An 11189-nucleotide genomic window follows, 5' to 3' on the forward strand; every position below is an offset into this window, starting at 1 on the left:
TTCTATCGTAGATAGTGGCGGGAGGAATAATAGATTTAGTGTCGGTTCGATATAGGTTCGCTAGGGATCCACGAGCGACCGACGATCGGGTAATCATTATTGCTTTGGGAGGCATCTTCAATCTTAGGTAGTTAAAGAAGAAGAATCAGAATTGTAAAGAAGAGGGGTCTAGTGTTTGCAGGATAGAGCCTATCAACTAGGTAAGATGAAGATGCCTAGGAACAAGTAGTATATTAGAGGAATATAGAGACTGATTCTTAGAGAACCTCTAGGTTCTCTTGTACTAGACTATTTAACATGGAGGATCAGCGTTACGGTGAGCCAACGCTGACGTGTTGCTGGCGATCCTTGAGGGGTACGAGAGATCCATGCAAGAGACCTATACATGATTCCTGAGGACTCCGTTACATTTAATTCTAGTGACGTAGCAAATATTATTCGATTATATACGCTAAACAAAGCTATCTACAGCGGAGTTGCTTTCTCTTATAAGCTTTGTTGATCGGCAAGGGATACTAGAGAACCTTATCTAGTATCAACCTAAGGCTAACTACATATTAAGTTCAGAGCTTCCGGACTCTAGTAACGGGGAGACATCTGAATCGGATATAGGCCCCGATTTTAAAGATAATATCACAACACTAGGGGATTATTTATTTATATCTATCAGTGAGAATAGCACCTTCTTTACGATGTATTGGCTGGTGCAACTAACTACGCGTGCGTGGTTGAAATCTCACGGACAAATAGACCAGTGGAGGGAGAGATTTATTAGCAACCTATACGAAGAGTTTCCTACCGGTGAATACGAAAACCAGGAGAGGTGTAGGCCACTCTTTCCTTATGTTAAATCCGCAATATTACAACGGCTAGTATCACCTAAGTGTCTAAAACAATAGGCTACGTTGCTTTATAGAGGTGCATAGTATGCGTCTAAAAGCGGTAACATCGCGGATACAAGAGAAATGGCAGCAAAATCGAGAGATCAAAGAGTAATAATATTTAGTAATAACTATAAAGATGTCATCAATAGCACAGGTATGTTAGCAACGGCATACTAGCTTAAGGGCCGGTGGGAAGAGGCCGAGCAGCTCGACGTGCAGGTGATTGAGACTCGCAAGATAAAGCTCGGCGAGGACCATCCCGACACGCTAACGAGTATAGCCAACCTAGCATCGACGTACCGGAACTAGGGCCGGTGGGAGGAGGCCGAGCAGCTCGACGTGCAGGTAATAGAGACTCGCAAGACGAAGCTCGGCGAGGATCATCCCTCTACGCTGACGAGTATGGCCAACCTAGCATCGACGTACCGGAACCAGGGCCGGTGGGAGGAGGCCGAGCAGCTCGAGGTGCAGGTGATGGAGACTCGCAAGACGAAGCTCGGCGAGGATCATCCCGAGACGGGGGAGTACGAACTTGGCTATGAAACTATGAAATGACTTGGACGTCCCTTTTCAGATATCAATGAATGCAAAGCATGAATCGTATTGGATTGTCCTGTTTTCACAGCATGTGAAGTTGAATTAATCCATCCTGTTCAGTTCAGAGCAACAGTAATTCGTTTTGCTAGGATAAACTCATGGCGATGCCAATGGGACTCTCACGGTTTCACACAGATGACCCATAGCAGACTCGAGGTCAAAGATTGCGTGACTTTGCCAACCAACGGAAATTTCGAGCTGAAGACTCGGCAAGAACCATGCCCCTCCATGCCCTTGAGGCGGCCACGCATGCTGACATCTTGTCCTTCCTTACGCCACGTCGAGAGTTCTCTCTACGCACCATTCGAGATCGCAGCTTGTACGTTTATTGTGTCTGGTGTCACCCCGAGTTGGGCGACCATTGCGAGTCGGCAAGAGAATCATCCCCCATCGTGGCTGAGGCTACTGGTCAATTCCCTGACGACCCGTAGCCCCTGAGGAGCTGAGTGAGGTAATAACCCCTGCGAATCTTCCATGGGGATTGGCACCATCGACTACCGTCGGCAAGGCAGTTTTGAAAAACCGCCCTCACAGGCTGTCTCCTGGCCTCTCCTCTCCTGCCGCCGCGCGAGCCCATCCTTGTCCACGACACCATCTTGCCGCCAGCGCGAGGAGTAAGGGAAGGTCGATGCTTCTCGTCATCATCGTCTTCCCGGGGCACGACATGGGCGTCCGGTTGCTGGCAGCGAGAGCGCGTCCGAATCGACGAGCGCTAGATGCCTTTCCAACTTTGGGGCTTACGATTTGCGAGGATAAGGGGCTATTTGCATGGACCGCAAGCTTCACGGCACTATCCTACCCCATCCTTTCATGCACCTCCTGACTTCCACCTTCCTAGGATATCACCCGTCGCTGCGGATCACGTCCCTGACTTGACCACACATGGCACACGGCGTCTCCGGAGCTTGTCTCATCCTCATGCTGCACCTGCATGTTTAACATATTATCGGCCCCTCTCGTTATCATGCCATTTCCGAGACCGCCAATGGCACGGGCCAGATCTCACCGAGTTGCCTAATACGCGCCATCGCCTCAGCCTATCCAGCCCGTTCCGACAGTCGAAATCTGCCTCACCGCCACTGAACACATGGACCATCATGCGACAGGCGGTGCAGATCCGTCACCAACGCTCCTCAGCTTCCTGCGGCGCCAGAGAGGCCACGTCATCTCGGGATCCCCTCGTCTCCTGCGTCTTTCTCACGCTCGTCGGATACGGATCGTGCCGACTGTTGCAGGTATATGTGGAACTCAAACTCGTACTCAAATTTGCTAATCTCCTAGCCTCGCGACCATTTAGGCTGGTTCGTAAGCCATGATCAACTAAGCTGAGCGTGGTAGCTCCTCGTCCTCCTGTATTTTGGCAAGTCGTTTCCGTGTGAGAATGGAGCCATAGATTGTCGCAAGTAAGGCAATCAAGGGTAACACAATGAACAGCCCAATAAGCGCGGCGCATAAAATCATGGCGAATAGCGCGAATCCGTATGCTGCTCGTTGAAGATCAAGATCTGGACTTTTAGAGTGTGCTGACAATGATAGATTGAAAGCCGACAGAATAATAACAATAACACCAAACGCTGACACTGCGTTATTATACTGGTCCATATAAGGCACATAGCTTTCAGTCAAGGCATAGGGGAAGCCTTGAAGGATGCTAGATATCGAAAACTTATAAGGCGAATATCGGTAAATAGTGTCGAGCCGGTTTAAACGCAACTCGCCATATTGGAATCGTGTGTCCATGATATTAGAGTCCTTAGGGTTGAGATTTGGTAGTATTGTACGGGCAAATTCCGTCCAAGCTCGGTAGTCGAAGTTCACATTGATCAGACGACATTCTTGTGCCACCTGTAAATCATGACCAAAGCGAATGAGGCCACAATAAGAGTACAGAAGCCCGCACGCTGCTCGGTGTAATTGAGGTTCGCAGGATATATAGGCCTCCCAGAAATCGTAATTGAGCAGAAAGTCCGGGAGTGGTTTGATAAATATTCTCGATTTCGCCCAAACGAGGTGAAGATCCAGTTCTTCTGCGATTACAATTTCGCGGCGCAGGAACTTCTGGTAGTACAAGGAGCGTGGAGCTCCATGGACGGCGATTAGCCACAGCATCTTGCGTATGGCATTGAATCGAGAAAGATCGAAAAAAGCACAGAGAAATCTGTGCACCTCATTTCTATGCTCCAATCTCAGTGGCTGCAGTTCACTCACTAGGGGAGATAGATCGTTGAAGGCCGCAGGGATGTCTAGGTCCTTCCGAGCAATCAAGGAAGAAGTCGGTGGGAACGGGGGCTTGTATGCTGGCGACGCGATCTTCTTCCCGAATTTGTCCATAGAGAATATAGTACCACGACGGTTGTGGGAAAAAATTGGAGTTGCAGTCAGATTGGTCCGTTAAAAGCTCTTTCGAGGAGTTTAGAGTAGAGTATTTTATGCAGATTTTGATTATGATCAGTAAATGATGTCAGGGCCACACCAATCTGGCGCCGCTCGGAAGCTAGGAGGATGCCGTGGATGACGTTGACTCTTTGAGAGATGTCGCAATTGTGACATAATTCGTGAAGTTTGAACATGGGTGTATCGTGTTCGTTCTGGCTGTAAAGCTTTACTTAAAGCGCCCAAAATTGTTCTCTACTAGAAAGTTCTGTAAGGATTCTGAACAGCTCCAGGAGATAAGAGTGCCGGGGCCTCTTCGCGCGAAGGCCTGCTTAGCAGTAAGCCTCTAGCCGATCCATCCGGCTTCCAACATCCGAGTATTTTCTCCTTACCATTTACCTTCTGCTAGAGACCTTCCTTCGAATTAGGCTCACCGTAGACTTAATAAGCTTGGACTTCTTTATCCGCTCTATCCATCCACTAAAAGTGTGGCGACCTGGGTTGCGTGTCTTGGACGGAACTTCCCATCACCAGGGCTCTTGGCAACATTTGAACATCACCACGATGCTGGCAGAAACACTTTTCGAATACGGGCAACATTCAACTTAGACTGGCGATGTCAGCAACCGGAAGCATCCTCCGGCGAATGACTATATCATAGACTTAACACGGGGCTCGTGCAACGGTCGACTTTCGGTAGGTGCCTGCGCATCACAACTAACATGATGCTATGGACATCACCCCGCGCCAAGTCCGGCAGATGGAGACGCACTTTGCACGATAACACGAGAGTATAGGTAAGACTGTTACAGTAAGGCATCTGTACTCTCCTCGTGAACTGTTTCAATCGCGTGAGCTCAAACTCTTTTCTGTCGCTCTAGTCTCACAGAAATCCTGCGTTCCACGCTTACAATGGCAGTCTCACAAGCAGCAGGATTCGTCGGAAAGATCATTGGTCATACAGGTGACGCAAACACTGAATAGAACCTTAGCAACCCCGCTAAGGATGCCGAGAAGTACACCAACCTATCAGGTGAGAAGATAAAGGCACTGGTCTGGAATGGCAAGAATAGCGTCAAGGTGGTTGAGACGTTCAAGCCCGCGAAGGTCGAGGACACAGACGTTATTATAAAGGTCATAGGCTCAATAGTCTGCGGCTCAGATCTTCATCTGTACTATAGTGTTGTCGTCGAACTACAGAAAGGCGACATTCTTGGTCATGAATTCTGCGATGTCGTTGACAGTGTGGCCCAAAGATTAGCAAAGTTAAGCTAGGTGACTGTGTCGTGTGTAGATTTCAAACCGCCTGCGGTAGCTATATGTACTTCAAGCGCAAATTACGCAGTCAATGCGAGAAGACTAATGACAACAAGGTCGAAAACATTATACCGAAGTGGACCGATACACAAGAAGTGCATTGGCAGTTCCGAGGCGCTACCTTAACACTAATTATACGGCAGCTTGTATAGGACTATCGTCGTATTTGGCTGACATAGTGTGGGAGAAAAAAAATACTAAATCCTGTCTATTTGCATTGAAGGAGCAGAACTTGTCGAAGAAAGTGGAAGGCGGTCGAAGACTTCCTGGCCAGAAGGGGAGCACTCTAACTGACTTCTAGGCCTGAAGCAGTGAGTTTGATGAGGCCCGATTTGCATGACTGTTTGCCACTGTATAGCGATTTTAGCGAGCGTGCTGCACGCCCTATTATTCGCATCGCCTGGGTACCCACACGTACCTGGGGCCGCTACCTTATTAAATGCCACTCGCAGATCGTGGGTCCACGGGTGGCGGTTCAGGTCCACCGCCCATATCTCCACGCTCAATGCTACATTGGTTGGGCATCGCCGCCCAGGACGCTCCTGCTGCGTGCCATTGTTGAGAGAGGGGTCTGGTGAGCATACCATAATGGCTCGAGGTGGGTCAATTCGGCGTTACCACAGCAGAAATGTTGCTATGTCCGGAGTTAGCGGGTCACTCGGCAGCGGCGCCACAGGTCTTAAGAGTCGTTTCCATTTCCTATTTGCGTGTAAATCTTGCGCCTCTAGTCAAGATCTTGCGTCATTATTTCCTTACGAACTGAAATAGCGTGCGAACTAAAATAGCGTGCGACCCCTCGGTGGCAGATGCTATCTCTAAGTTAAAGCCGTCCCTGCGAAAGATTTCATGATCTGGCAGAGCATTTGTGCAGTGATATCGACGCCGGGGATGATCGAATCACACGACAGCTAGCCTTAAAGCAGGAAGCTAACAGAAAAATGTCGCACTCACGGAGGAGTTCACGCTCAAGAAGAAGCATCTTAAGTCGAAGCGGCGATCCCTTTAGGGATGCTAGTGTTCTCGAGTCCGTATATATAAGCTCTGAAGACAGTGCCACACTAGTACTAGCTCGAAGGGCGACCGAGGTCTTTCCCCCTTCACGGCTTGCCATTCAATACCTGGCGTTATATACACCTAGGTACGCCTACAGTTTGTTGACGAGTTATACACCCTATGCTAACAATTGAGCGTAGCGTACGTCGAGACGCACACCAGAGAAGTGACTCATTTGCCTTGGATAGTAGCCATGTTGGCGAACCAGGACAGAGTCTAGACCGCAGAGGCTCGGCCTTTCGACGTCAACGATTAGTCTCTGTACATCCTCCACCACCCGTCTCCCTACAGACGCGCCCGAGACAACAGTCCCTATCCATTCGGCTTGAGCGATCAGGTCGTCTTTCCAGGGTATCGACTGGCCGAGGGTGAGCGCCTCGTGCAGCGCGGCGCTGAAGTTGAACCCCCATTGCCTCGAGGCCTCGAGGACGTTGCCCTCGCCCCACTCTTTGAAGGCGTTGATGAAGAGGAAGTTCTCCTCGCCTATGGGGTTGGGGTCGAGTTTGATTCGTCTCATTAGGTTGAGGATGTGGACTGTTACAAGCGTCAGCTTTCACCATCCCGCGGCTCCGCCGACCCGGGACCTGGCCGTTGACGTGTCCTTTCGAGACAGGGCGGCGTGTATATTATTGCAGCGAGAACCCTCGCTGTCTTAGTAAGCCCCATTCATTTGATAGACGGCTAAGCATTGCGTGAAGGAGATGTCGCGGCCATTCTACAGGGCGGACGGAGCTGACTGGAGAAGCAGCCGTAGTCTGGATGTTCATTCGTCCAACCACCGAAGTCTTAGATGTCGCCGGGGGGGGGGAGTGATAGACGCTTCCAGGGCCAGATGAGGCACAGAGAGCGTAAGCATCTCAGTTGAGCAATGGAGAAGGTAATGCGAGAATGATGTAATGCGAGACGAACAAGGCGGCATGGAACGAGTGAGAGAATACAAGCGCATTGGTGGCAGCGACGGATTGTCTCGGAGAAGAGGCAATGTCGTTGACTAGCATAATTTACCAGTAGGATACTTGATATCTGGAGAAGACAACGCATTTGCGAGGTTGTGAGGTAGACTAGACCTAAGGTTACAATCATATGCCCATGGTCAAGTTCAAGAACCACCTCACATCTTAGACGGGCCTTGATTACCATAGGTAGTATAAAGTCTTGCCATTACCCGTGCCTTTATTCGACCATCATCGCCATGTCCTCTAAACTAAGTCACACGTCACACTCGGGTATGCTGATTCCCACCCTGGCTGTGTTACCCCATATGCAAGATGGGATCGAAAGATGCTTCGAATGTCCCGGGGGGAGGTGATTGGCCTTCGGTCTGATTGCCTTTACTCTTCCCTGACTGTTTGCTCTGTGCAAGGCTGCAGGCTGATCTGGTCTCGACTGGTCGGACCGTTAGAGTTGTGCACTGTCTCTTTGACAGCGTTGGACCGGGATGTAGTGTGACCTTGTCGGCAAGTCGGAGTCTGGAGAAATAGTTTATAGAAGATCTTGATTTCTCTCTTGGGGTCTGTTTGATCATCACCTCATCATGTATTTCCCTGTGCTTCTGCCTGTGGTGGCTACTTTATGCGCTGCTCTGGTCATTCCAGACCAAGAGGTTCTTGAGGCTATTCCAAGGGTGTATTTAGGTCTGGAGAAACATGATTACTCTCGACTGGTCTCCAGTGATGCAGGGAACCATGACGGTGAACCAGATGCTGAGTGGTGGTGGACAATGGTCTCGGCCATAACGAGGAATAGCCATGACTCTGCCACGGATCTGGTGCTGAGGCTTCTGGGCCTCGATCCCAGCTTTGATGGAGCTGCCAAGATTTCCCAGGGTGGAGGCGACGACGATGATGGCCCTGGAGATGGCGGCGGCGGCAATAATGGAGGAGATGATGGAGGAGATGATGGAGGAGATGATGGAGGAGATGATGGAGGAGATGATGGAGGAGATGATGGAGGAGATGATGGAGGAGATGATGGAGGAGATGATGGAGGAGATGATGGAGGAGATGATGGAGGAGATGATGGAGGAGATGATGGAGGAGATGATGGAGGAGATGATGGAGGAGATGATGGAGGAGACGATGGAGGAGATGATGGAAGAGATGGCGGCAATGGCGGCAGACCCGGCCCTGGTTATCCCAAACCTCGACCTCGACCTCGACCAGGATCTGGACGTCCCTTTCCCGGAGATGACCCTCGAGCATGTCTCCCGACACGCTTTCGAGTATGGCCAACCTGGCATCGACTTATTGGAACCAAGGCCGGTGGGAGGAGGCCGAGCAGCTCGAGGTGCAGGTGATGGAGACTCGCAAGACGAGGCTCGGCGAGGATCATCCCGACACGCTGACGAGTATGGCTAATCTCGCTTTCACCTGGAAATCTTCAGGTCACGATGCCGAAGCCATCAGTTTGCTACGAAATTGCTTAGCCAAGCAGAAACAAATATTGAGCCTGAACCATCCGAACACTTTATCTAATTCCGCAACATTGCTGGAATGGGAAACAGAGGACCTAAATATTAATGCCTAGATAAGCTAGATGTCAGGAATTGGAGAAGCAGAGTGTGTACTGTGCGGCACGATTCCATGAGGAGATTGACTCTAATTGTTCTAAGATAACATGCGATGTGTCTAGTTAACTAAGTAACGTAATTCACAAGCGAGCCGCCACCCCAAGCGAGCCGCCACCCTACCTATATCTATTTATTTTAAATGCATTTTTCTCAACCAAAACGCCATTAAATTTAATAAGCTAAAACTAGTTCTATTAGGACATGTAGTCAATTTATGACCCTGAATTCTATATATACTGCACTTTGGTAATGCTCTCTTACGTGGCTGTGAAGGTGCCGGAGCCGATTCTGCCTCACGGGGGGTTTGTGAACCGCTTGCTCTGGCTACGCTACTAAGGTAGATGCCTCAAAAACTAAGAGGCCTTCTTCGGAAGCTATTTACTTTTTAGACCGAGTACTTTTTCGCTTCTTCGTCTCGTTTGTAGCGCGTAATTCGCCTACTTCTTTCTCGAGAATAGCTACCGATTGTATTGTGATTTAATAGGCCGTTAAAACCTAATTTATCGCGGAGCTAAGCGGGCTCGGTAGGCTTTTTGAACGCGCTTTTAGTAAAGCTTTAATTAAGGAAGCTTATTTTTGTAATTATACGTAGTTTAAAGACGTTTTTAGATCCTACTTGCTTCCCTAGCTCTAGAGGGGTGTTAGGGTTCGAAGGCGAATATTAAGCTTCGAGATCACTTAATTAGGACTATAAGGCACTAAACCGGTAGCGGTAAAGCTATTCTTAATAGTCTTTAATTTAAATGCCTTAATTCGCGCGGACGGGTAGGCTTTAAGGAAGTCTAGCTTATTAATATAGTTAATTCTAGTATACGTTTTCGATTCGATAAGCCGAGCGTAACTACGCTTTAACACCGCAAAATAGCTAATATTAAGAGGCTGTAAAAAGTAAGACGAGTGCGGAGATATATAAATTGCGATAATATCGTTTTTCTCGCAAATTTTGTCGAATTTCGGGGTTAAATAACTTCCGTGGCCGTCGAGTATCAAAAGTCTATACTTCCCCTTCGTACGCGAAGAAGTAGACGGAATAAAGAGCTTTTCAAGCTAACGAAGTCTAATTTTATTAGAGGTCCACCCATTAGGACTAACCTTAAAGCGCTAATCCTCCGGGAGGCCGTCGAACTAAGATTTAATAAAGACTTTGCCCTTAAAAATTACGCACGGAGGAAGCGCCTACCCCGAAGTATTTATACACTTAATTATAGTCACCTACACGCGATTTCCGGGCTATAAAAGCGATCGCCGACTATAGTATTCCCTTCTCGTGATGACCTTCGCGGTCGCAATTAAGCCTATTGCAAAACTAGTCTTATCGAAGTTATAGATATCGTCTAGGTCGATACTATATTGAAGTATTATACGCTATACGCAATTAAACCATTCTTTAATGATTTTTAGGTCTTCACACTTCACGCGCTCGTAATTATAGCCTTTCGAGAATCGGGAGGAAAGGTTTTAATGCCTTTTTATAAAGTTTGTAACCCAATTCTCACCGACCGAAATAACCGGGGTAGATCCACGCGCCGCGAGCAATAAATCTACTATTTCTCGTATAGAAGAGGGCCGAGGGGGTGCTCTGCGAGAATCTATAGAGAATCCATTTTTAAAGAGATTCCTCCTCAATTTCGGTCAATTTATAGTTATTTGCGCGTGAATTAGGACGAAAGATGTCACCGGTAAGGCGGCGTTGTAGGGTTGAACGGGGCACTTGAAAGTGGCGTGCTGCTTCGTGTATAGAGGTAATTTCTTAATTCTTAATAGCCTAAATAGCTAATAAGACCCTACCCTCCTGCTCTACTAAATTTCGAGAGGATTGAGTACGAATTGGTGGCATGGTAGGTGGTTAAAGAAGGAAGGTCTAATTAATTGACGCGTTTCGCGGCACGTGGCCCACTCGCTTGGGTGGCCCACTCGCATGTGAATTACGTTAAGAACGAATTGAAACAGACCATGATTGGACGGCAGATTGGAGCTAGGAGGCAAACCAACATTATGTTACGCAGCATCTGACAGCTAGTGTGGTTGGGGACGGACAGTCAACCACAATATCGTATCGAAAAGTTGCAACAAAAAGAACTTGTTACGATCCATAGCCTCCAAACTTGGAGCTGAACTATTTTGGTCTCACATGCTCATACTTCAGTGGCGAGCACAAAGTGCAAGAATATCCCATAAAATGATGCAAGCGTTCCCATCACTGGGATAGAAAGCCTTTCACTGATGCTGAAGGGAACCAAAGTAGTCTCCTCCTTCGGCAATTGAGACATTGGATTGAACCACAAAGTCGACGTAGTCGCCAGCCATGCCGTCACCCATACGTGGCCAATCATTCTCTGCCACCACAAAACAGGAGGATCTTTCCACGCCAGTTGTGACTGCAGAGGAGACTCTAT

The 11189-nt window shown here is 48.5% G+C and overlaps 5 protein-coding genes across 5 annotated transcripts; 3 read left to right on the forward strand and 2 right to left on the reverse strand.

The window, feature by feature from the left end:
* Positions 1 to 1020: 1020 nt before the first annotated feature.
* PENARI_c107G06786 (tetratricopeptide repeat protein) lies at positions 1021 to 1439 on the forward strand (the record flags this gene model as incomplete). Its single annotated transcript, XM_022637875.1, has 3 exons — positions 1021 to 1038; positions 1062 to 1103; positions 1194 to 1439. The coding sequence occupies 3 exons, from the start codon at positions 1021 to 1023 to the stop codon at positions 1437 to 1439; spliced, it is 306 nt and encodes a 101-aa protein (XP_022482269.1).
* A 1362-nt stretch (positions 1440 to 2801) lies between these two features.
* Positions 2802 to 3812, reverse strand: PENARI_c107G11734 (uncharacterized protein; the record flags this gene model as incomplete). The annotated part of the gene is made up of 1 exon (XM_022637877.1): positions 2802 to 3812. The coding sequence occupies one exon, from the start codon at positions 3810 to 3812 to the stop codon at positions 2802 to 2804; it is 1011 nt and encodes a 336-aa protein (XP_022482270.1).
* Positions 3813 to 4766: 954 nt separating this feature from the next.
* On the forward strand, positions 4767 to 5749 carry PENARI_c107G09861 (uncharacterized protein; the record flags this gene model as incomplete). Its single annotated transcript, XM_022637876.1, has 4 exons — positions 4767 to 4793; positions 4839 to 5097; positions 5473 to 5482; positions 5539 to 5749. The coding sequence occupies 4 exons, from the start codon at positions 4767 to 4769 to the stop codon at positions 5747 to 5749; spliced, it is 507 nt and encodes a 168-aa protein (XP_022482271.1).
* A 593-nt stretch (positions 5750 to 6342) lies between these two features.
* PENARI_c107G03370 (uncharacterized protein) lies at positions 6343 to 6741 on the reverse strand (the record flags this gene model as incomplete). Its single annotated transcript, XM_022637873.1, has 2 exons — positions 6343 to 6460; positions 6518 to 6741. The coding sequence occupies 2 exons, from the start codon at positions 6739 to 6741 to the stop codon at positions 6343 to 6345; spliced, it is 342 nt and encodes a 113-aa protein (XP_022482268.1).
* Positions 6742 to 8068: 1327 nt separating this feature from the next.
* Positions 8069 to 8581, forward strand: PENARI_c107G04766 (uncharacterized protein; the record flags this gene model as incomplete). The annotated part of the gene is made up of 1 exon (XM_022637874.1): positions 8069 to 8581. The coding sequence occupies one exon, from the start codon at positions 8069 to 8071 to the stop codon at positions 8579 to 8581; it is 513 nt and encodes a 170-aa protein (XP_022482267.1).
* Positions 8582 to 11189: the final 2608 nt, after the last annotated feature.

Source organism: Penicillium arizonense, assembly GCF_001773325.1.
Source record: "Penicillium arizonense strain CBS 141311 chromosome Unknown PENARI_contig107, whole genome shotgun sequence".
NCBI classification, from domain to species: Eukaryota; Fungi; Ascomycota; class Eurotiomycetes; order Eurotiales; family Aspergillaceae; genus Penicillium; species Penicillium arizonense.